Raw genomic sequence first — 27,577 nt, 5'->3', positions numbered from 1 at the left:
GATTTATCATCCAGCCTGAGCACCCTGGATATATTCAGTGCAGGTCTAGGCAGCCTGTCTAAGCTTTCACCATCTTTATGATTAGTACTTTATATAAGATGTTGTGTCTCCATATGCCAATATATATCTATGCTGACACGATCCCACAGAGCAGCACAATGGACGCCAAGCTGACATTCACTCTGACTCCCTGTATTCTGTATAATATGGCAGGGGAAAGTATTGGGCTCTACATGTATCACCCATTTACCATGGCCCCCACTGCATAAAGGGCTAAAATACATCATGTTCATTTACTCTTCAAGAATTGTGCAGCTTGTATTTATTGTGTAGGATGATTATTATATTGATATACACACTAAGGTTTCCAATATATTCAAGGATCTCACTTTAGTCTATATCAGTGTAAGGTAGCTGGATCAGTAAACACCTACAGGAGATGTAATACCGCTATGATATCTTATGTCACTTCAGCTATATACTAGTTTACATTGTAGTGTATTGGTTTAACAGGTACCTTTTTATTGTACTATTAACAGATTTATATGCAAATACTGTACTTCAGATTTACACGTTGACTGGAAAGCTCAATAATTGTTTTATTCTCAGATGCAGTTCTGCCTTTGTCCTCAAGATGGGGACAGAGAGGGCTAAAATGTAAGTATTGAAGTAAAAACCTGAAAGTGACTGCAAATTTATAGAAACCAATACTTGAGATTGGTATAATACAGATTTTATAGAAAAAATGAACCTGACTATGCAAATTCAAGGTTAACATAATGCAATGGATTTGGTGACTATACAGAAATTTTATGCTGAATCAATTATATACGTAAACCCTGTATGGACATATAACTTTAATGATAGTAATCTAGTACATAAGTATCTGTATACCACTGAAGTGGGTCTTGCTGTTCCACACACAGGCCCACATATACTAGGATATTCTAAATAAAGAAGATAGCGAGAAGACATTTAACAATTTTTTTTTGTATTTTTAGAAATACTCTAAAAATATTTTTTCTAATATACATCATATTTATATATTTTTGGGTATTTTACCACACATTTGGCAGCCGGAGTTATGAAGAGTCGCCGGCCTCTCTATAACTTCAGCGCATCCAGCACCAGTTCTAAATCTAAAGCCCGTCCTCGCCCACAATTTTAGAACTGGCATGAGCGAGGCGAGGTCGCAGATAGTGGGGCAACTAACCGCTGCACCGCCATCTGCACCTGAAATACACCTAATTTAGCCGTATTTTAGCTTAGTAAATGAAACTCAAGGTTTATAAGTCAACATTTAAGCACCGAGGTGTCAAAGACTTCAGTATAAAAATCTATTCTGACTCACGTATATCTGTCTATCAAGCAATCCTTCCGTCCACTTATCTCATGTTTGTCTATCTATCTGTGTCTGTCGGTTGGTCTATCTATATATCTACGTTCTATCTTTATTTAAGAGATGAGAAAATTTCTTAAAATTTGATTCGGGTCTGAATTAATTCGACCCAAATTGCAATTGCCCCGATTGCCCATAAAACTCCCCTTTTCTCTCTCTCTTTCTCAATTCAAATCACACAAAAAAATAAAAATTGAACTCAAACTTTTGGAAAATTCAGGTCGATTCAGGTTAAATTCCCAAATTTTAGAATTGATTTAATATCTCCCTATCTATCTATCATGTATCTATCTATTTTTCTATCTATCTATCTATCTATCTATATATCTATCTATCTATCTATCAATTATCTATCTATTTATCTGTCAATTATCTATCTATCCATCCATCTAATATCTGTCTATTATCTATCTATCTATCTATTATCTATCTATCCATCCATCTAATATCTATCTATTATCTATCTATCTATCTATTATCTATCTATCCATCCATCTAATATCTATCTATTATCTATCTATCTATTATCTATCTATCCATCTAATATCTATCTATTATCTATCTATCTATCCATCTAATATCTATCTATTATCTATCTATCTATTTATCTATCTGTCCATCCATCTAATATCTATCTATTATCTATCTATCTATCTATTATCTATCTATCCATCCATCTAATATCTATCTATTATCTATCTATCTATCTATCTATTATCTATCTATCCATCTAATATCTATCTATTATCTATCTATCTATCAATCTATTTATCTCATATCTATCTATCAATTATCTATCTATCTATTTATCCAGGCATGCTCAACCTGCGGCCCTCCAGCTGTTGCAAAACTACAACTCCCAGCATACCCGAACAGCCTACAGGTATAAGCCTACAGCAGGGCATTGTTGGAGTTGTAGTTTTACAACAGCTGGAGGACCGCAGTTTGAACATGCCTGTATTTATCTATCTGTCCATCCATCTAATATCTATCTATCAATCTATCTATCTATCAATTATCTATCTATCTATCTATCTATCTATCTATCTATCTCATATCTATCTGTCCATCCATCTAATATCTATCTATTATCTATCTATTATCTATTATCTATCTATTATCTATCTATCTATCTATTGTCTATTTATCTATCTCATATCTATCTATCAATTATCTAACTATTTATCTATCTGTCCATCCATCTAATATCTATCTATCTATCTATCTATCTATCTATCTATCTATCTATCCATCCATCTAATATCTATCAATTATCTATCTATCTAGCTAATATCTATCTATCTATCTATCTATCTATCTATCTATCTATCTATCTATGTGATGTGTCTATGTGTCTGTCTATCTTTCTATACACCCATCACATCATTATTTTATTCTAATTACTTATAGTAATCAATATCTATCTATCAATCTATCTATTATCTATCTCTATATCTATTGTCTATTTATCTATCTCATATCTATCTATCAATTATCTAACTATTTATCTATCTGTCCATCCATCTAATATCTATCTATCTATCTATCTATCTATCTATCTATCTATCCATCTAATATCTATCTATCTATCTATCTATCTATCTATCTATGTGTCTATGTGTCTGTCTATCTTTCTATACACCCATCACATCATTATTTTATTCTAATTACTTGAATTCGTGTCCCTCTCCCTGAGCTCTTTTATAGGTATTTACTGTGATAGTAACGCAGGAAATTCACCTTGCTCGCTGGCAGATAACATAAGATAAACTATTCCCAGTTTTCAACACTTTAATGCACACCTTGGTGTTTTCAGCTTGTTTGTTATGTAAAGTGACCTTGAAAATGAATCTCCTATATGTGCATCTCCTAGCTCGCATAAAACCAGCCATCTGCTATCGCACTCCTATCACAAGTGGTAAAAAATAAATAAAAAAATCCACAATTGTGCAATTTTACAGCCACAACATGAATATGTTAAAATAAAAAAAAATCGCCTTGTTTCCTCAAACAGCAGGTCTTCATGACAACGCCGAGACGTGCATTTATACGTGGTGGGGAGAATTACTAGGCAGATAACAATTTGAAATGCTGTTATTAAAACAGTATGTTCAGTTCATTTTCAACAGTTTCGAATTAGACCCAGTCCTAATGAAATAGATACGGTTTCTTTCACAGAGGGGCTGATCTCCCTTAGTTAATATAGCTTTAGCGGTGCCTCGCCGACCATGCCTTCAGCTCTATTTGTGTTTCACAGCGTGATAAGCCAAGAGTGTTGATTTTTAAGAATCCTGCTGATGAAAGGTAATGGAATTATTACATCTTTATCACATTATAAAAAAAGGGGGAATAAAAACAAGCCGCTAGGTAATTTTTTTTTATTGCTGTTTTACAAAAGCTTAGTGGCTAAAAAGGCTTTCTACTCTTTCTTGAAATCATTTCATCCATGGAAATGATATGCTATTATTTAATGTCTGCACAGCAAGTCTGAGAGGACCTAATAGTGAATGGATTGGACGTGAAGTGCCTCCTGCTTACAGATATGGATCAGCTCAGTCACACGCTGTACCAGCTGTCATCTCAGCCATACCGCTGTGATTTAATTAGTGTGTTTATGTCCTTTCTAATAATATTTCCCTCTCCATGAAAGGGCAAATGCAACAGGGACTTTTTCCCTCTGTGGCTTTACAGATTGAGGAATGTGGCCTATATTTAATATTCCGAGACAAGGGATTGAATCGCCATATCTGTCACTTCAAGCTGTTGATTAATTGTTCTGAGGAGAAGTGTTTTTCCTTCCTTGGGGTCATGATTGTGCCACAGAGACTACAATCAAGTAAATACCTGAAAAATTACATATATGATTTATAAAAATGCTCAGACCAGGACCCACCAGGTCTCTCTTCGCCTGAGATGACTCAATAAATAAAGGTTTTAAGGAATGCCGGTGTCAGGTACATGACAGAGAAAGTAGTAATGGGTGTATATCAGCATACTGTACCAACCAAGGGTGTTCAGACACTTACTACATGAGCGCATTCTCTAGTATGTATGTGTAGTCAATGTGTGAACGTGTCCAGGTGAGGTAGAGGCCTGGAAACCCATGGTAGGTCTGCTAAAAATTATGTTCACGCTGAAGGATACATTATTGAAATTGACTTATATAAACTCAAAGAGAATTGTCAATTACCTTCAGCACATAAACTGCATGCGAGTGCTTGGTCAGGAAAACGCCTATAGTGATGCCATATGTAGCAGCAGACATCACATGGAAGTCTACTTCCTGCTCAGTTATTATTACCTAGGTTCTTCACTAATATTAGAGGATTAGGAAATATTTGTTATTTATAGCTAGTCATCTTTGGATTCAATTAGAAAATATATTCTTGACTTCAAAATTAGTGTCCTAGATCTAACCTTTTATATTTAAAGGGAATCTGTCACCAGGAAATTCACTGTTAAACCAGGTATACTAGCTTGTGCGGCTGGATCAGCTGAATGTAATTGGACCTTTCACTTAGCAATCTGTTGCTTCTTTATGGAGAAAAAAAAAGTATGTTTATCCATATCCAAATGAGCTATTAAGTGCACGGAGGATGAGGTCAAGCTACTCTGGGCACTCTTGCTCCTCCTGTTTCCTCTGAGAGCCCCTCCCGCTCCTTGATTGAGGGCCATGCAAGATAACTATGCAGGAACCTGTCAATCAAGGAGAGGGTGGGACAGGCAGAGGATGTAGGAGGAGCAAGAGTGACTTGGTCAACCCTCAGTGCACACATTTTCTCCAGAATGAAGCAAAAGATCGCTAAGTGAAAGGTCCCATTACATTTAGCTGAGCTAGTCCTACAAGGCATTGTGCCTGGTTTAGCAGTGAATTTTCTGGTCAAGTTGAATCTCCACCTCAAATTGAAAGACATTTCCTCATATTGTAAGGCTTGATTCAAGCAACAGTGTTTTCTGTCTGTGTGCAACAACTGCACACAGCACACAGACCCATTTCAGTCAATGTTTCAGTTTATAGCCATTTTTGTCCAAAACCCATACAGTGGACGCAGAAAAATAACAGATGCAAATGAACACAATATGTATGTCCAAAATTCCGTAAGTCCATTCTCTGCAGATGTAAATCATAATGGCTGTCTATATCAGACCTAAATCAGATGTTAGAGTGCATTTTCAAGATTTTTTCTTATAGAAATACCATCATTTATGTATTCAGTGACAATAGGAAGTGCATCCATATTTATTTTTCATTACCTTAGCAATAATTGAATTTTTTTTCATATCATGTACTATTAATTGCAAAGTTGCCATTTTACCATCAGTTTCTAAAAAGATACACTGCCTGTCCAGAAAAAAGTCGCCACCTAGATTTTATAAAGCAAATAGTTATGGATAATTACTGCATGGGTGATTATCTTTTAGCTGGCAATAAGTTATTTAACCGCAACTGGTGCAATGAGTTGCTTCTCATTTCTTAAACAACCATGTCGAAAGACACATCTCGTGGTCGTGGAAAAGATGTTAGTCTGTTTGAGAAGGGTCAACTCATTGGCATGCATCAAGCAGAGAAAACACCTAAGGAGATTGCAGAAACTACTAAAATTGGGTTAAGAACTGTCCAACGCATTATTAAAAACTGGAAGGATAGTGGGGACCCATCGTATTCGAAGAAGAAATGTGGCGGGAAAAAAATCCTGAATGATCTTGATCGGCGATCACTTAAACATTTGGTGAAATCAAATTGAAGAAAAACAACAGTATAACCCGGGGCTATGTTTAATAGTGAAAGTAAGAGCATTTCCACACGCACAATGTGAAGGGAACTCAAGGGATTGGGACTGAACAGCTGTGTAGCATTAAGAAAACCACTAACTAGTGAGGCAATCAGAAAAAAAGGCTTCAATTTGCTAGGGATTATAAAGATTAAACTCTGGAGCAATGGAAGAAGGTCATGTGGTCTTATGCACCCATCATGCCTAGTGCCTACTGTACAAGCCTGTGGGGGCAGTACTATTATCTGGGGTTGCTGCAGTTGGTCAGGTCTAGGTTCAGCAACAGTATGTGCTCCAAGAATGAGGTCAGCTGACTACCTGAACATACTGAATGATCAGGTTATTCCATCAATGGAATTTTTCTTCCCTGATGGCATGAGCATATTCCAAGATGACAATGCCAGGCTTCATATGGCTCAAATTGTGAAAGAGTGGTTCAGGGAGCATGAGACATCATTTTCAAACATGGATTGGCCACCACAGAATCCAGACATTAACCCAATTGAGAATCTTTTGGATGTGCTGGAGAAGGCTTTGAGCAGCAGTCAGACTCTACCATCATCAATGCAAGATCTTGGTGAAAAATTATTGCAACACTGGATGGAAATCAATCTTGTGACATTGCAGAAGCTTATCCAAACGATGCCACAGTGAATATGTGCTGTAATCAAAACTAAAGGCGGTCCAACAAAATATTAGAGTGTGTGACCTTTTTTTTTGGGTGGCAACTTTTCTTTTTGGACAGGCAGTGTTTTTGAAAAGTGGTAACTAGTAAGGATTCACTTCCTGATGTGACTTGGCTGTTGCATAGAAATATGTCAGTAAGTAAAATGAAAATTGTTAGCTATCACTTCGAAGCTGCTTTATTAATAAATATTTAAATATAAAAAAAGGGGGAAAAAAAGGATGAACTTCATTTGACCTGCTTTTTATTCATTTCTATCATTTTCATTAGACAAAACCACGTAGTCCACTACGATATTCTGTACAGAAAGTCTAAAGTTTTGTTGCGGCAAATATTTGAATACCATTTTTTGTATTTAAATATATACCACTGCCCAGGAAAAGGCTACAGGACGGCTAAACAGGATAAGAAGCAACCCAACTTACATATGTTCCTCCCGACCTCTGTTATCCATAGTGGTCATATGGCACTATTCCCTGCACTGATATGTACTCAGACAGTGGAAGAACCATGAATTAAAGTGCTTTTTGCTAGCAAATCTTGCACTGATCAGCACAGATTTCCACCCAAAACACAAAATAGCCATATACCCCAAAAGGAAAGCTCTGGGGAAGGCTAGTTGTGGTGTGACCTGGCCTTCAGATGTTTTTGAAGACCCCAGAGAAGACCCACTTTTCTAGTGTTATTAAGGCATCTGTATGATGAGATAATGTAGAGGGCCTTTTATGGTGACAGGTTCTTTGTAATAAATATTTTACAACAGCGCAGACCAGTACTATTACAGTTTAACATTGGAAACCATCAATATTATCCACTTTGTCATTTTGACATTTCATTTGTCATTACAATAAATGACTCTACTATGTACATGATTGATTTTAAGCATCTTGTTTTACAGTAGTGCAGTGCAGTACGTTATTACTATGTTATATCTGAAGTACCATTGTGCTTCCTGTACATTTATATTCCCATTTATTCAAGTCCATCATTTGTGGTTTCTTTTACTATATTAAACCCAGTTGTGGTCTGTCAGCCACTGGGAAATGCATTTAGTGACCTACTTGCATTACTTCACATGCAGAAAAGTGTTTTTTAATTTTCCCAGAGATAGGTCTTATTGGGAAACAAAATCAAATTTGTATGTGCATGTGCAACACATTTATAATAATTGGTTTGTCCTTTCCAGTTCTGTTTAGCTCTTCATTTCCATCACTTTTTCAAAGGTCATTCGGTTTCCTTTCTAAATCCAACATGACAGAGACTGAGGGGGAAAAAGGCTAGTTAAACGAGCATATCACTACACAATCACCCCTCTCACAACTCATTTATCTAATTACTAAAACACTGTCACATTATTATTTGCAAGTTTGTTTGCAGCTATCACAACAGTTTCATTCACGATGGCTTAATCTGAATGCTTACTACAATATTTCAATGAAAGCCGTTGTACATTAAGTTCTGCGGAAAATGATTATGTTTCTTAATGACCCCCAGAACTTTGTTCTTGATTCATAATTCTAAAACAGCACAATGAACATATTTAAAGGGACACTTCTGTCAGAAAGAATTGTTTTTTTAATGCTCAATGTTCATAAAAAAACTTTTTGTAGAATTTTTGGGTATTTTTCTTTTTCATTTTGCAGTGCTATGCTTCTGTAGAGGTCAGCACAAAGCGATAGAGAGAGAGAGAGAGAGGAATCATGTTATCGACAGGGTTACCCTTATTAATAGTAGATGTAGAATTGGAATTACAGTATGATAGCTCTATTGTTTTCTTAATAGGCCTAGATAAGGATGCTAGTAGAAGATCATTGGACTACATTAGTGTAACATCTTGTGCTCTAATTTAAGCATTTCCTGGGCCATTCTAACACGTTAATATGCTTTGATCTAAACCATTCCATTGTAGCTCTGGCTGTATGTTTATGGTGATTGTGACACATGCAGACTTCTGTGGCCATTTGATGAGATCACCAAACTGGTCAGTCGCAGCCAGCGCGCCATCAGTGACATCGTACCTTACACCTTCTTTCTGCAGCGTGCATTGTATCACGTCATTGATCAAGCCATTGATGAGCAGGAGCTGGATGATGAGGAAGTCGCAATGCTGAATGAATTCCCAGGGGGGCTACTCCATCTGAGACAAGTCAGCAGGAGTCTGAAGAGGAGTCAGAGGAGGATGGTGGCTGGGGGGAGGAGGAGGAGCAAGAAGAGCAGACTTTAAGCTTTTCGGGGATCCCTGGTGTTGTCCGTGGCTGGGGGAAGTAGACAGAGGACGACATTCTCCTGGGTGATCAGCAGCAGCCATGGCGCTTCACCGCTTCCAATTTAGTGCAAATGGGGCCCTTCATGCTCCAGTGTTTGAAGAGGGATCCCCGTATAAAAAGCATAAAGGTCATGGATCTGTACTGGGTGGGAATGTACAAACTCAAAATGGTGGACCCCCGTTACAAACTCAAAATGGTGGACATGTTACCAGCATCACAGAGGGCTGTCAGAATGCAGCATTTCCCGGCCTTGCTGCGAGAGATACTGCATTCTGCTGTTGCGCGCACTGGCAGATGAATTTCCACCCACAACAAAACAGGTGCGGGTACCAATCATACCGCTCCTGCAAACAGAGGGCGGTTTGAAGATGTGTTGGTCACTTTGCATATGAGATCATTCTTGCAGCCAACCCATCAACAGCCGCCCTCCAGATCCAGCCTCAGGGAACGCCTAGACTGACAGGTGTCCGACTACATCGGGTTAAAGGCCGATGTGGACGCTCTGAGAAGCAAGGAACCCCTTGACTACTGGCTGTGCAGACTTGACCTGTGGCCAGAGCTGGCACAATTTGCCATGGAACTCTTGGCTTGCCCATCGTCGAGTGTCCTGTCCAAAACGACTTTCAGCACAACAGGGGGGATCGTGACCTATAAGCGCACTCACCTAGCTCACGACAGTGTGGACTACCTCACATTTAAAAAAATGAATGAGGCATGGATCTCGGAGGAATTCAACACCTGTGATGACCATTTGTAATTTAATTTCCTCATTCCAGCCCACACATTTCCGCCACCACCCAGAACAAAGAATGGTCCTTGGCTTATGTATATACAGCGGCATAAAAGGCCTTTTATGTCAGGTAAATGCCTAATTTTTGGGGCCTATACTGGCCGATAGTTACATATTTATCCTGTGACCGCCTAATGTACTTCCAGCCACAGAAGCCAAAGTTCTTTGCTGGCAGGTGAATGCCTATTGCCTAATTTCTTAGGTCTGTACTGGCCGACAGCAACATATTTATCCTATGACCGCCTAATGTACCTCCAGCCACAGAATCAAAAGTTCTTTGCTGGCAGGTGAATGCCTATTGCCTAATTTTTGGGGCCTGTACTGGCTGACAGTTACATATTTATCCTATGACCGCCTAATGTACCTCAGCCACAGAATCAAAAGTTCTTTGCTGTCAGGTGAATGCCTATTGCCTAATTTTTAGGGCCTGTACTGGCCGACAGTTACATTTTTTATCTTTAGCCACATAATCATACCCCTGTCTCACTCCTCTGCCTCTCATTATGGTAGAGTACTGTACTGTGCCCCCTTATACCCTGAATTGTGCCCTCTTACCAAACCCGGTGAAGTTCTCTAGTCATTCCCTGTACTGTGCCCTCTTATAGCCTTTTACCCAGTCACGGTATGGCGGTGTTATCTGGTCACTGTACAAAGGTGTTATCCATTCAATGTATTCAATAACTGGATGGCCATAACTATATCCCTTTCCCTGCCCACGCCATCCTTTTTTAGACCTGGCATGAGAGGGAAAAATATGCAAATTGCGGTGCTAAGGACCTTTGCTCCACAATCTGTGTCAGAAATACGCCTAACATAGTTGTATTTCTATATAATAAATGATCACCTAATTGTATTATTATTCAAGAGTAGGGATAATATATTTAGATTATATAGATTCTAGTGTATTATACTGTGCCCTGTATTACCCAGTAGAAATTGATCCTTGGAAAGCACAGTCCTCATCCCTGACCACCAGGACCAGGTAGCGCTCTGTCAGTACATGGCGGCCTCCCCTCTCCGCCACGCTGCTCCGCTGTGTACTGGGGCTTATTCTGACACTAGGGCCGGGTTCACATCATATTTTTGCCATCCATTTAATGCATACCAAAAATGTATGCGTTAACAGATGCCTCAGACTGATACCATACAGTGGCGTCCGTTCAGAAAAAACATTTGCGTTAAAGTATGAATTTTTTAATGGACTCTGCAGGATCCAAAAACATTGAGTGCTGCACATTTGTATACATTAAAAACGATAGGAAATACATTTTTTCTAGGCTCCAGCAGGGCATATTTTTGAGAGTTTCCCTTTAAGATGCATAAAAATGGCCCCTGATTAAAATACATATTTTTTGTGTGAATTTTTGCCAATAATTCCCCTCTGGTATATCACTGTCCATGTTGTGGGACTATTTGTGTACTTTTAGTAAGTGTTTGCTGGCTGCAAATATGACCTGAAGGTTTTTCAGGTTCGCCTGCCATTAAAGTGAATAGGGCCCGCCGCAAACGTGCAGTTCGTGTACACTTGATCGCGAACGCGCGTTTGTGAATTGTCCCGGCCAATGTTCATCCATCACTAACTGTTAGCAATGATTTGCCTAATGCTCAGGCAGTGTAAAGGGGGCCTTTACTCAAGTAACATAATTTTTGGATGTTGAAATTGACATTTTGGGGCACATTTATTATGACTGGCGTTTTAGACGCCGGTCTTAATAAACCCTATTCTTGGCAGTGGATACGCCGGAGTTATGTAGAGGCGCAGGCCTCTACATAAGTTCAGTGGATCCACTGTTGCTTCTAAATGAAAGAAGGCTTCCTTGTTGGCTTACATTTAGACCATTTTTTTACACCTAAGACGGGCACAGGAATTGGTAAATGAGATGGACCGTGGCGTGAGCGGGGAGAAGTTGCAGATTGCAGCCCAAAGGACCTTTGCACTGCAATCTGTGCCTGAAATATGCCTAATTTAGGTGTATTTCTGTTTAATAAGGGTGGGTGTTACTACCAGAGGATGTGGATTCTGTGGGTCAGCGGATAGAGGACTGATTTTAGCCCTATATTGCTGACTGCTGACTCTCAGTGTCAGGATACTGGTGTTTGCACCAGTCACCCAGAAGGCTGCTCACCACAGCAGTGTGAACAGAGTCCAATACAGAGTCCAATACAGGCAATAACGGAACAGAAGTGCTTTACTGATTAAACGAAAACCAACAGTCACTAACAATAAAGGTGAACACAGTTCAGATAAATGCAGAGTGTAGAATCAGGTGGTCTCGTTGTCAGGCAGTGCTGGCTCAGGAATCCAGGCAGACTTACAGGAGGCAATGGGCAGATGTGTAGTCAGGTGGTGCAGAGGTCGATAATCCAGATGATCCAAGAGGCAGACGGCAGGCAGATTCTTAGTCAAAACAGAGCAGAGGTCAATAGTCCAGGTAATCCAACAAGCAGGTGATTAATAGATTCGAGGTCAAACAAAGCAAAGTTCCAAATCCAAGAGACAGTCCAGAAAACAGCAGGAAGCTTCAGCGGGAGTAACGCTGGGTTCACACCTGAGCGTACTGGATGGAGCGCTCTGTATGCGCGATTCTACGGGCGTCTCACATATGCGGCTCCTGTGCAAGCGAACAACCATTGTTGCGCGTTCCCGGAAGTCTATGTACGGGAACGCACGACACTACGCCCCAAAGAAGCTCCTGTACTTCTTGGGGCGTAGGGCGTTTTACAGCACGTTCGTACGCACCGTAAAACGCTCAGGTGAGAACCATTCCCATAGGGAATCATTGGTTCTTGCCTGTTGAGCGTTTTACAGCCAAGTAAAGCCGGCTGTAATATACAAGGCACCGCCTCCATGTGGGAACAGCAATTGGGACCCAGCTGCCTACTCCCATAAGACAGGAAGAGGTGCATGCGCGCTATAGCGCATCAGATCGCACCTGGCAGTGAGGACGGATGTGGCGGTATGCTGACGGGTGCCTGCGTCTTCTGCCAGGTGAGCCAGTATTGGGGCCCATGGCGCTGTGATGTGCGGACGGGGGTCTGCCACTCTGCGGTGGGTACACGGACCCAATACTGACAGTGAGCATCCTGCTGTAGACAGCATAGTCCAAGGACTCTCTGGGGGACAGATTGCATCCTTTTTGTGTTTACGCATATTATTGTATAAGGGCATGCTCTCTATTTCCACAGTTTTGGCAATATTTTTGTTACATTATATCACTAAAAATTTACTTTTATGGGGGTTTTTTTCTGTGACTTATCGTTCTTTTACAATTTCCAATTTAGGAGACTGAGCTTTCCAGATGCTTGGCCACTGTGTCTGTAATTTGTATTAACCTCTTCACTACTGTGCACTAACAGGGATACTGGATCTCCCCTCAATAACCTAGATCACCAGGGAGACAAGGTTTATTATTAACCACTTCACTGACCTAAACCAAAAGGTATATTGGTATAAACTCTCTCACTGTCCTAGACCACCAGAAATATCGACCTCTTCACTGCACTAAATCACCAGGGATACAGACATTAACCCCTTCTCTGCTTTTACCACCAGGAATGCAGATAATAACTTTCACTGTACTAGTTGTAGGTGTAATGCAGCCAAATGTTATTGGTGGGTCTGAACGTCTATATCATAGCTCAGGGGTCTCTGGAACTTATGTATATTGCCTATCAACTGCTGCATATGACCCTTTTATGAAATGTGTTTTGTTTGTAGTTGTATGGTAATCTTGAGGCCTGTATAAAGGTGTCGCCAATTACCAGATGAACAAGCGAAACACTTGTTCATCGATTAATAGGATCTTTTGTGTGGACACCAAAATCATTGGTTGCTGGCAGCAGATTGCTGTCTAAACACGCTCTGCTAATGGCAAACGATGGTTCTGTATCATGATGGCCTTAGGATCGCTCCTCCCCATACTGTGGAGGAGATCACTGCATGCAAATACAGCTTTCTCCTCCACTGATCAGCTAGTATTTGTCAGGAAGGATTGCTTCCTTCCCAACAATCACTTGCTACATCAGGCAATATAAAGGGGCCTTTTGCCAGGTACTCTGTTGCAATCATCCTTGTGGAAGGTGACACTGATATCAAGTGTTTGATTGTGTCATGTTCTCTAAACTTACTTTGCTTCATCTATATCCCTGCATTAAATTTGCAGTTTTTTTTCTTCTTAGTCTGGACTATAATCAGGTCTTCATTTCCCAAATAACTAACCTAGATTTTTTGTAGCAAACTTTCAGTTCCTGATAAAGAGTGTTCTAATGCAGTGTGTATGTGTTCCAACCACTTTAAGTCTATAAAGGCTTCACTAAGAAAGAGAAGTAATTAGTTCAATAAAAAGCATAGAATTTTTCACTAATGATGCACAACTAGAAATAAAAGAGTAGCACAGACTTGACATTTTTAAGCACTTGCATGGAATGCATTCACTACTAATTGATTTTTAAAAGCGTTCTCTGCAACAGCAAATGTTTGGTCGTGCCTTGGCAGCGCTCCAGTACATTTACTACAAAGCATAAATAGGTCATTTTTTTAGACATTGCTACTGTAAAATGGAAAAATATTGTTTCCAATTTGGGGCACTTTTTAATGTGATATCCCAGCTGTACAATTAAACACAGTAAATATTTTGTAAGTATTTATATGGTGCCAATATGCAACTTACCTGCTGTGACGGGTATTTACAAGTGGATATAAATGTAAGATGTAAAACAACTACAATTAAACTTGTTTTTTCCCCTTCATTTATGCTGCTTATAAATTGTTAATTCCCTGTATATTGTAAATGGCTTGATCTGCAGGCCTGGCTGACCTTTTGATGTTGTATCACCTTACCATTATTAAAGAGATAATAGTGACACTGCATACAGTGCGTGATCATTGCAGCGGATTTATCTGTTAGATGTAGTGGCTTAAAACAAAAAAGGAATTTTTGGAGCATGCATTTTGCAAATCTCAACAGACAGCTGAAATATTAATGGGAATGACATGAATTCTATTTTAGTAAAAGAGCACATCAAATGATAACAAGTAGCCTTGACGAAAGCAATCAGTTTAAAAGGATATTGCTAAGTATATGAGAAATGTGATACCTGTAACTAGGAGTTTCTAAGATCCTGTCTGTTTTTTATTGATTGCACTTTAATATATAGTCTCAGTGATTGAACATGCCATTAGTAATGCCTTTCTCCAACTAGAGCTATCTATGGTATATTGTGAAAAATTGCAGTGGACGATTTTTAGGAAAACTAGCAGTAGTGATCATTTATAATGCTATTTCTCTATTTCAGAATGCTAAATCAATTTTCTTATTATTGGAAAGATCATTTACTTTCATTCATTTATGAGCAGAGTCTAATTTTTATCTGCAGCTGGGGACAAAATCACCTTTTGCACTAGCCTGCTCCTAAACAAAGCCATGGGGGTCATCTTCATTTGTCACAAAACAAAGGAGTGGTTGTGATCCATCATAGTCATAAGAATATATGAAATTTGAGTACATCATTAAAATAATAAGAAATATATATATATATTTTTAATTAAAGGGGTTTCCAAAACAATACACGTTGTTAGCTCACCCTCAGGGTAAGCCTATAATATGTGATCAGTAAGGGTCTGAACCACATGACTTGCACTGATTAGCAGAATGAAAGGGCTACATCACTCATCTAAATGGGGCTGACCCTCAATAATCCGCTCTATAGCTGTGTCCCCATTGTAACTAAATAAACTTTGCTCATTTGTTTGGTCTCAGGAGTTAGACAACTACCAATAACACATTGATTGCCTACCTTAAAAAGATTGTCCAGGTTTTAAAAATTAATAACCTGTCCTTCGTATAGGCCATCAAATTTAGATAGGTGAGGGCGTGACTCTTGGCACCCATAGCGACCAGGTGTTTGAAGGTGCCACAACACTCAGGCCAATCATATATTGATGGCCTTTTCTAAGGCAAAGGTCATTATTGTCTGATCAATGAAGACCTCATTCATATTATATTCTGTATAGTAGAGAGGCCTCCTGCTACCTATGATGCATTCCTTAACATCTATCTGACCCACCAGGTTTTCCAGCCTGATAAAATGGTGAGTGATATATGTCTATAGCTCAATATACTGAGGTGAAATCATTACCACTATTTAATATAAGCTATAAAATCATGATCATTGCGGTCACAATGACATGCTGAAGCACCACCAGTTTTAAAACAATTATATTTGCATCCTCGTTCCCATGAACACTAGAAAAAAGTGCCATATCTTTAACTTCCAAGAATTTACAGGTGGTTGGAAACCCTGCAACCCATAACTGTATATCAATAGGTCTCCTACTGTCCCCTTTTATTATGGTTGCAATTTTTTTATGCGGAAGATCTTTATGGCTTCACACCACTTATTGGGAAGCAGAATAGTGTATTTTTTTAAAGGATAGCCTTTAATGTGTGATTAGTAAGGGGCTGAACCACATGACTTGCACTATTCGGCAGAATGAAGAGGTCACATCACCCATTTAAATAGGCCTTAACCTCAATAATCCACAGTATGGACCTTAAGGCTTTGGTACCCTAAATTAAATATTTTTTCAAATATGTAACCAAGATAGTTATTCATACTATTATACATGGGTATGTTGAATTATGTAATAAATACAAACATCCACTGGAAAATAGATAAGATCTGTACAGCCAATGTAGGCAATCTTCATATTTTTATAAAGAAAAATGAAAATATTATACAGTATAAGTACAATAATTATTTGCATAAGTAAGGTCGATAAAGTAAAACAGCTTCTTATTTGCAATATCAGCCTTGACGCTGAGTTCACTTTGTGCTGAAGCTCAGCAGATTTGCTAGTAAATTTAATTGCTGCTTTAAGGTTTTTACCCTATCCATTCATCACATCATAAACATACAGTACATCCAAAGAAACAAATCCAAGTAAGACAACAAGAAGTTTAGAGTATGTGATATGTGTGTTATTAAGATCATTATAAAAGTGTTCTGCTGGAAAACACCACAGATTAAACCAAAGGATAATAATTTATACAGTCCTATCCACCTCATGGTGGTCTTCTCATAAACATCTCAAGATGTTTGATTCATTTCCTATGTTATCATTATCAAGAAATAAACTGTGAAAAAGCAATACTTTACTTGTTTTTGAACTTGGCACATTATATACTAACCCAGCCCTGTTGTAGTTTACACTGATCACATAAACCTCCTTAAATAGGGGCTTAATAAGCTTGGTTTAACTGGGATTTAAATTAAGAGCAGTGGTCATTAACATTATCCAGATTAGAACTCTTGTTAATTACCATAGAAAGATAAAGAAAATATCCTCTACTGGTTCAAATGAACCTGACAAATCCTTGTTGTCTATAATTAATATGTTAGCATGAAAATACTGTAAATTGAACTGTTTCATAATGTAGCGTGCAGTCTAGTACACTGACTAATATAATTACTGTTTCTTTATCTGACTGGCTCAAAGTTAAAAGTCTTCACAAGAGATATGCATGATTTGAGGAAGCTTCATATTGGTTATTTGTGTGCACCACCACCATATTAGGATTTGTTTTAAATGCTTTCTAATTACTAAACTTTAGGGGTTGTCTTTTGATTCCCTCTCCGAAGGTCCAGCTAATTTGCCCAGTCCTGGTGATCAACCATACTTAGTAGCTCAGTTAGAGTACCTGGATGCTCTTCTACACAAACCCCTTTAATTTATATTATTTAGCATTTCACATATCAAAATAAAACTATATATATTCTATGATGGCTCAGTTACTACTATTACTACCTTTCAACACTACACTATGGATATAAAGCTGACCTAGGTATAATTTCCGTGGAATTTTTTCCATGTTCTCCGTACATTAATAGGTTAATTGGATTCCTATTTAAAGGACCCTAATAGATCCATTGATTTTAATTTCCATTTTATCTTACTGGTTAGAATATCACAACACACTATGCTACTGTATTCATATGTTCATCCAAGGCAGTAGAAATCGGGTTGAAGAGAATCAAGAGGAACATTAACACAAACATTTTACTACACTGAAAAATGGTGGAATATTAAGTTATAATATACATTTTAAGAGGCTTTTTCCAAATTCAGATATTGCTTTTAGATTTTCCACTATGATGTGGTTCATATAATGCTGTCGCGTGAGCGTCTTTACAGCCTAGAGATATGTCACTAGTTTTTCAGAAGTGGGAGGGGGAGGGGAGATGGCAGAATCTTATCACACTACTCTTACTTTGCTCTCAGTCCCATCTTAGGGCAGTAAGTGATTGATCAATGGCTTACAATATCTTCCCTTTAATTATATAACTCCCATGACTTCCACTGTTGAGTCTCATATGTATTCTATGAGTTGCTGCTTCAGCCTGTCCCCTCCCATGTTCTACATGTGATAGGTTTCCCACTATCAGCTCTTATAAGCAGCAGACAAGTGGGAGCAGTGTGAAGCTGCCAGGAGGCTTTTGAAAGATGATGTAATCCTGTAATTCAAGGCTGGCCTCATGTCTACCTAAGAGTTCAAGCTCTGGCCTGTTGGTCAGAATGAGGATCACATGACATAGCTGCCCATAAGGGAAGGAGATTAAACAAATTATGCAACCAGAATATTGCTGATGAGTTCACATTATATGTGTAAAAAATTTCCATACTGCCTCTTTAATTGCCCCCATACAGTACTTCCCAGATAGCTTTATATAATTTTCTAAGGCTTTAATGTATACATTTAGCACAGACCTGAAAGTAATTCTAAAGAAATTAGTTCCCTGATCTAAATGAACCATATAATTAGACTGGTTGAAATATGCACTGTTGTAAACTGGTCTCCAGATTATATAAATTGACGAAAAGGAGAAAATGCATTTTTCTTTACTTTGTATATGCAAGTACATGCCAACTTTTAAAATATAGATTTATTTTTGTGAACATATCCTAATATAATAACTCGGCAGTAAGTCTACTTTCACACTCGAGTTTTGGATTTCCGTTTGTTCGATCCGTTCAGAGCTCTCACAAGCGGTCCAAAACGCATCAGTTTGCATTCTAATGCATTCCGAATGGAAAAGGATCCACTCAGTTTGCATCAGTTCAGTCTCCATTCTGCTTTGGTGTCTGTCTGATGAAACTGAGCCAATCGGATCTGTCCTGGCACACAATGTAAATCAATGGGAACGGATCCGTTTTTACTAACACAATTTGGCACAATGACGGATCCGCACTAAACGCGAGTGTGAAAGTAGCCTAATTTGTTCACCCTTGATTTTATCAGTTGACCTTAGTCTGGTCACTAAAGCACTTGCCAGCTTGATTTTTTGCATCTAACCTTTTCCTTTTTGTGTAACACAACACTTTGATACATTAAAGGCATTGTCCCATCTGGTACATTTATGGCATATCCACAGGATCTGATAGGTGCTGCACCTATCTCAATAATGGGGATAACATGACCAGGAATGGATGGGTGCCCACGACTCTCTTCATTCACTTCAATAACACTTACGAAAATAGCCATGTCATAGCACTCAGCTATTTTCAGAAGTGCTATTAAATTGAATGCAAAGAGGCATGAGCAGCTGACATTAGCGATGGGCTAATGTCAGCTGAACCTAACTAGCCTATTCCTACTTTTATCTATGCCCCCGTTACTCCAGAAATATAACTTTTATAATATGCTAATTAACGTCTAGGTACAGGGGGGGCGTTGCCCCTGCACCTAGAGGCTCTGTTCTCCAACCTCTGGCCCTGCCCTGCTACACTAGATTGACAGGGCCAGGCAGACTTTACCTCCAACTGCCGGCCGTGTGCACTAAGGAAATCTCACGCCGTTCACTATTCGGCGCAGGCGCAGTGAGGAAGCCTGCGAGCACCCTTCACTCACTGCGCCTGCGCCGAATACTGAACGGTACGGCACAGTCGTGAGATTTACACGGCAGACAGGGCCGGCAGTAGGAGACCAACGCTGCCTGGCCCTGTCAATCAAGTGTAGCAGGGCGTGGCCAGAGGTGGGAGAACAGAGCCTCTAGGAGCAGGGGCAACGCCTAGAGGCTAATTAGCATATTATAAAAGTTATATTTCTGGAGTAACGGGGGCTTAGATAAAGGTAGGAATAGGATAGTTAGGTTCAGCTGACATTAGCACATCGCTAATGTCAGCTAGTTTAATAGGGTTAATTCTGGTGACAGAAACCCTTTAAATCTAAAATCTGTTTCTGATTTGTTTGAAGGCACCGTTTGTATGTTCTCCAAGTAGAATGTTAGAAATCTAAAAATTCATGATGTGTGTTCATCAGACTGCTCCAACTTTGTCTTTCACTTGGCAGAGATGAGTCTGAGACTATTTCCAGGTACAGATATGTCACAACACAGTCTTGGGCCAAAACCCTAGAAACATTGGTCGTAACACTTCTGGCAAAAACAATAAAAGAAAACCTCACAGGGAACTAATCAACATGCAATATGATGCACAGTCCTGTTCTTTATTTTGGGCCAAAATGCATATGCTTGTTTGCATGAGGTCTTCTTCCATGTGTTTGTTTGTGTCATTGTGTGTGATAAAATAATATGGCCAAATGGATGTTCTAGATCCTAGTTTCTCAACCAGTGATGCCCGTCTAGGGTTACTAGCTTTGTGCTCAAAACGTAGTGTATGGCCATTGCCTTGAAGATACTTTGATGTCATTTGTTTTACTAAGAAAAACTTGACTTCCGGACATTGAGAAACACTCTCTACAACTTTTTAAGAAGCATCATACTCCAACTTACTGTTTCTGTCATTCAATTTATGTTTCCTGTCACACAACACTTCTAACTGAGCGTGATGTAATGCAATGTTTAAATCGCTGTACCTTTAACTGGTATAGTATATCTTTATAGACAGTTTTAGGATAGGCTGCTTAAGCACAGTACAATTGTGCTGTATTCTAAAAAGCTTTTAGGTCACATCTAGCTGCATTAGGTATTAAAACCTACAAGATGTAAAACAAGCAATTAATGTACTTTAAGCTATGAACTTGTGAACTTGCTGCCTGTATATTAGTGCATTGTTTCTTTTCTGTTTATATATTCTTTTTAAATATGTGCATTTTACTGTGCATGCATTAAGCATGGGGACTGTTAGCACGTCTAAAGTAACATCTGCTCTGTCTTTTTGTTGCCGGGTTCATTGTATAATTAGCTCTATATTTCACCAAATACAATTTTACTCCCAAGGCAGATAGAACAGCATGAACAAAACATAAATAATTGCAGATTAGAGAAACAGAATGCCAACTGGGTCTGGATAGCTTTGTTCAAAATAGGGTTAAGGAGAAACGAAGGTCAGAAGGGAAAATGTTACACAAATAAAATACTAACATCTAGGATACACATCTGTAAAAAATAACAAGCTGTAAGAGTGGTGTGGAGGACGTAGATACACCAATCTCCAATGGTAGCATTCATCGAGTGCAATGCGTATAGTGCAATATGTATATGTTTATACATATTATTTTAAAGGGAATGGGTCACCGAATGTGTCACCAAAATTTTTTTCTGCCAGTTAATACCATTAGGGAAACCTGTCATTTTTCCCTCATCTGTTTTTATTTTCTAAATGCAGTTTTTTTTATTTTATTTCTAGAACAGCTACCGTGGGCCATAGACACAATAGACTGGAGTAGGCCCATTGACTTCTATTGGAGAGTTTTCTAGGTATGATCTCTGACCTGTGCAGAGGTCAGGAGGGAGTAGATAAGCTGTGACATCACCTATTGTGAAGGGTGGATCCTATGTTATGTATATAGGTAATGATCCTATGTTATCTGTATACAGGTGATATCTGTTATTCTAATCCTTCCTGTAATTATAGCAGTTAACTGCAGTAAAGTGATCTGTATAGACTAAGAAGTGACACCTGTGAGTAGGCTTAGTGGCCAGTGTGAAATCTGCAGGATTTTGTGTTTTCTTTTTAAATATAGATACTAACATAGAACATAACAATTACATTGCCAGAAATTCTGTAAAGTATGTTTAACATAAAAACCTTATTTAAAAATAGGTCAGTTTCTGATCACACATTCCCTTGTTCCAGCTTTTACCTTATGAGACACTATGGGGGGAATTTATTAAGACTGACGTTTCCTATACCATAAAAAATGTGCTAGAATAAGAGTCGCCAAAAGATTAAATTTATGCTAGCTACAAGCTGACATAGATTTACACTATAATTTGAACTAAATATAAATTTACGCAGGAGGGGGATTAGAATAAATTATAGTGAATCTGAGGTTACCTCCCCTCCCGCCAATCCCTGCCTGCTTTTTTCTAAAAAGAAACAAATGATGGCACAAATATGTCATGCACCGTAATTTGTGACTTGCTTGTACCATTAAAGTAGCATAAATACAATAATTAATCTGCCCCTATATTTTTTTTTCTAACAAAATACTAAATCACTATACCTTGTTTTTAAAGTGTACCGATTATTACAAAAATATTCACAGTCACTTCTTAGGCAGTTTTAGATCTAGAACATGCCTGAAATTAAGTAATTTATCTATTTTTTGCTGGTTTTTGAAAATGCACATTTCCTATTTCTGTGTTTGTTCAGTGGACTCTTCCTGAGACAATCATATTTGTCCTTTTTTATTTCCCTCTAAAATATAGAAGATGGAGAAACTGCACCTCTGTCTCCCTCCTCGCTCTTCCAACCAGTGTACTTTATTGTATAACTGTTGAGGAAGTGTTTAGGGATTGCAACGATTTATGAACATTTACAGAGACCTTACAGGCATGGCAAGAGGGAATAATGTCTATGTTAAAATGAGGAAATTATGTCATTATGCCTAATTTAGATAAGTTTTATGCATTCATATGTACTTTTTTACTATTGTATTCTAAAAAGGTTAAAAAATATCATAAAAATTCATAAATGGTTAAGGAGGTCAGATCGAGATATATCTGCCTTCTAGATTATCCGGGATATAATTGTCACTCTGGAGGAATAATCTTAAAACATAACATTTAATATCTTTGCTAATAAAAAATCCTTGATACTATGTGCGAAAAAGAAAAATAAATATAATGAGATGAACACGGTGTAGGACCATTAATGGCTAAGGCCCATGGTCATCTCAGTATATTGATATAAATTAAAGTGCGCGGCGGCAATGAGAGGGTAACCAGTGTGTCCTACCGGTACCCAGGGAAGGTTGTCGGCTGCTTCAGCACACGATATTCCGGTAGTCGTTCTTCCTGTATGGATGGTCGGATGAATCAATAGGGAGATAGCAACCGGCTGACAGTCTAACACATGTGTGTAGGGTCCCTAGGGTAATCCTATGGCTGTCTAACCAATACCCTAAAAACTAGATGTGTGGTAGCGACCTGACCACAGGGCACTCGTCCTTTAAAGGACGACCCTGTCTGGAACCTTTCCCTGATTCTAATAACTATATGTCCCTAATTATGCATGAGCATTGTCCCTACACGCATGTTTCACTGCCAGGACATTGGGCAGTTCTTCAGGGGAGATGATATAATAGTAAAGCAGGTCAATCCCAGATAAAGTGGTAAAACCTGATGACCAGAAATGACACAGTCAGTCAAAGTGGTCAGTAGGTGCACGAGGATGATCGGCTCCTATGTGGGCTACCCTATCTATGGGGTAGCCCACATAGGAGCCGATCATCCTCGTGCACCTACTGACCACTTTGACTGACTGTGTCATTTCTGGTCATCAGGTTTTACCACTTTATCTGGGATTGACCTGCTTTACTATTATATCATCTCCCCTGAAGAACTGCCCAATGTCCTGGCAGTGAAACATGCGTGTAGGGACAATGCTCATGCATAATTAGGGACATATAGTTATTAGAATCAGGGAAAGGTTCCAGACAGGGTCGTCCTTTAAAGGACGAGTGCCCTGTGGTCAGGTCGCTACCACACATCTAGTTTTTAGGGTATTGGTTAGACAGCCATAGGATTACCCTAGGGACCCTACACACATGTGTTAGACTGTCAGCCGGTTGCTATCTCCCTATTGATTCATCCGACCATCCATACAGGAAGAACGACTACCGGAATATCGTGTGCTGAAGCAGCCGACAACCTTCCCTGGGTACCGGTAGGACACACTGGTTACCCTCTCAGTGCCGCCGCGCACTTTAATTTATATCAATATACTGAGATGACCATGGGCCTTAGCCATTAATGGTCCTACACCGTGTTCATCTCATTATATTTATTTTTCTTTTTCGCACATAGTATCAAGGATTTTTTATTAGCAAAGATATTACCGTATTTATCGGCGTATAACACGCACTTTTTTTCCCTGAAAATAGGGGGCAAATGATGTATGCGTGTTATACGCCGATATAAAGTTAAAAAGCCATGTTTTTACAGTATACACCGCCGATATAATGTACACAGCAGCGAGTGGATCAGTAGCAGGCAACCCGCGCCTTCCTCCTGTCTAATTCTCGCGGCCGTCGGGACACCATATACACCGCCGATGTACCGTACATACCGCACAGCAGCGATCAGTAGCAGCGGCTCAGCCCAGGAAACCCGCGCCTTCCTCCTGTCTAATTCTCGCGGCCGTCGGGACACCATATACACCGCCGATGTACCGTACATACCGCACAGCAGCGATCAGTAGCAGCGGCTCAGCCCAGGAAACCCGCGCCTTCCTCATGACTAATTCTCGCGGCCGTCGGAGCGTAACTACGGTAACGCTCTGCACTGCGAGAGTTTGCAGACTCGCGAGAGTTTGCTGTCTGAGGAGAACTTGTACCCGTCAGGTACAACTATAAGTGTTGAAGTGGAAACTGGAGGGTTATTTCTATAAAATATATAAAAGTGCTAGTGCTAGTGCATCACATACCATAGATGCTGTGCAGTAGTTCGCTGGTCCGCTCGTGAGCTCCGTTTGAAGGAGCTCACGAGCGGACCCGAACGCAGCCCTGATGTAGTCTGAATGGAGCGGATCCGCTCAGACTGCATCAGTCTGGCGGCGTTCAGCCTCCGCTCCGCTCGCCTCCGCACGGACAGGCGGACAGCTGAACGCTGCTTGCAGCGTTCGGGTGTCCGCCTGGCTGTGCGGAAGCGTGCGGATCCGTCCAGACTTACAATGTAAGTCAATGGGGACGGATCCGTTTGAAGATGCCACAATATGGCTCAATCTTCAGGCGGATCCGTCCCCCATTGACTTTACATTGAAAGTCTGGACGGATCCGTACGAGGCTATTTTCACACTTACCGTAGCTTTTTTTAGCTAATATAATGCAGACGGATCCGTTCTGGAGCCTCCGTCTGCATTATTACGATCGGATCCGTTCAGAACGGATCCGATCGAACGCTAGTGTGAAAGTAGCCTAAGGGGACCAGATTGCCAAAATAAATCTGCTCGCGGAGGGGGCGGAGGGGGCGGGCAAAGAAATACGGTACTGTTTGACAGGGGGATGGGATCTAAGAGACATCCCTGCAAAGGATCACACAGGATCCAGCGCTGCACATCATCAATCATAGGTAGCGTGTGTATGTGAAGCTGACGTTTGGGAAATGCCTCACTACTTATGATTGGCGTTGTGCAGAATGTAAATTTACACACCCCTGATACTACCTTACTCTTTTTAAACTTAGGTAAAAAGTATACCACTGCAGTGTGACTCTCCTGACACTCTGACGCTGAAAAAAACTGCATTCATAACCGTACCGTATTTCCCTACTACTGGTATCCCTAATGGCATTAAAACAAAAGCGTGCAGCATATACAGCTGCTTTCAAGTTGAAGGTTGTGGAATATGCCAAGCAACATGGAAATAGGGCTGCAGCAAGGCATTTTGGAGAGCCACCAACAGAATGCACAATACGAGAGTGGCGAAAAATGGAAGAAAAACTGAAGACATTATCAAAAACAAAATGCAATTTTCGTAGCGGTATTGCTAAATGGCCAAAATTAGAAGAACAGGTGAAGGAATTTGTACTTAATCATAGAAAAGCTGGTATTGCTTTATCAACAAAAATGATCATTATTCAAGCAGTGAAAATCAGCAAAGAGTTGCAAATACATGATTTCAAAGGAACAGCATCATGGTGCCAAAGATTTATGAAGAGGCATGAGCTTCGGATGAGAACAAGAACCAGGATTGCCCAGCGTATGCCAGATGATTATGAAGAGAAGATAATAAATTTTCATAATTTTATTATCAAACAAAGGAAAAGACAAAATTTTGAAATTGGTCAAATAGGCAACATGGATGAAGTACCACTCACCTTCGATGTTCCTTCAAACAAAACCGTGGAAGCAAAAGGTGCCAAGACAGTAACAATTAAGACTTCAGGTCATGAAAAAAATCATTATACTGTGGTCCTTGCTGTCACTGCAGATGGAAACAAGCTGCCACCATTGGTCATTTTTAAAAGGAAAACTATGCCTAAGGAGAAAATTCCAAGTGGCATACAGGTGCATGTTCATCCCAAAGGTTGGATGGATGAAGAAGGCATGAAGCTTTGGATTAGAAATGTGTGGGAGAAGCGCCCAGGTGCTTTGTTAAAGAAGCCATCCTTGTTAGTACTGGACTCATTTAGATCTCATCTTACAGAACCAACAAAGAGAGAATTTCAAATGTGCAAAACAGAAATAGCAGTCATTCCAGGAGGACTTACATCACAATTGCAGCCATTGGATGTTTGCATTAACAAGCCCTTCAAAGCCTTAATGCGTGAAGAATGGAATAAATACATGTGTGATGAAAACCAACATGAAGTTACGAATTCTGGGCGAATGAAAAGACCTGGCATTTCAAAAGTTTGTCAGTGGATAAAGACTTCGTGGGACGCAGTTAAAGAAGATATTGTTATCAAATCTTTTAAGAAATGTGGCATAAGTAATGCTTTGGATGGTGAAGAAGATGAGCTGATTTATGAAGATGGTAGCAGTGAAAGCAGCAGTGTTCATTGCGATTTTGAAGATAGCAGTGAAGATGAAGAGTTTCTTGGTTTCCCAGATAGCGATTTCGAGTAAACTTTTGTAAAAACAGAATATCCAAGTTTCTTTGTTAAAACAGTTGGTTTTACTGTCCTTTTACATTATTTACCTTATAAGTGGTAATAATATTAATAAAAAAAAGTTCTGAGCTACCCTTATTTTGCTTCAAAGTTCTTTATTTGAAATAAAAAAAAAATCCTGAAATTTCTCTCTTAAAATGAAGGTGCGTGTTATACGCCTGTGCGTGTTATACGCCGATAAATACGGTAAATGTTATGTTTTAAGATTATTCCTCCAGAGTGATAAAAAATATCATATAAGCAGCAACAATAAAAGCTTTTAATTTAAAGGGGAGACCTATCAAAGAAAGACATTTTATGCTGGTCCTTATAATCTTCTGCACTGCCAGGCAATGTGCCAATCATCATATAAAAGGTGCATCGTCCATCAGGTTGTGCACTCAATGCTGCCGTAGGTTTCTGTCTTTAGGCACAAATGAGGTTAAATGTGTTGGACCTGCAAGTCCTGCCCACTTTCACTAATTACCATGTCCAGAAACTGGTGAAGGTCATGCAGAAACTCCACTTGCGACAAGTTTAAAAAGTTCTAAACTGTGTTTTGACTTTTTTATTCCACAAAAAGTGAGCAGGGAGATGATACATTTCACA

The 27,577-nt window shown here is 39.4% G+C and overlaps 1 protein-coding gene across 6 annotated transcripts in view; it reads left to right on the top strand.

The window, feature by feature from the left end:
- DACH1 (dachshund family transcription factor 1) overlaps positions 1-27,577 on the top strand; it is a 228,705-nt gene that overhangs the window by 66,243 nt on the left and 134,885 nt on the right. For 3 of the 6 annotated variants that reach the window (XM_044286057.1, XM_044286056.1, XM_044286055.1), the window contains exon 3: positions 610-657. The exons of the other annotated variants lie outside the window; for them this stretch is intronic. In XM_044286057.1, coding sequence (XP_044141992.1) covers positions 610-657 — 48 coding nt within the window. The remainder of the gene's footprint in view (positions 1-609; positions 658-27,577) is intronic. 6 annotated transcript variants of the gene reach the window in all.

Source organism: Bufo gargarizans, chromosome 3 (assembly GCF_014858855.1).
Source record: "Bufo gargarizans isolate SCDJY-AF-19 chromosome 3, ASM1485885v1, whole genome shotgun sequence".
Lineage (NCBI taxonomy): Eukaryota > Metazoa > Chordata > Amphibia > Anura > Bufonidae > Bufo > Bufo gargarizans.
This window is presented reverse-complemented; position numbering and strand designations above follow the sequence as displayed.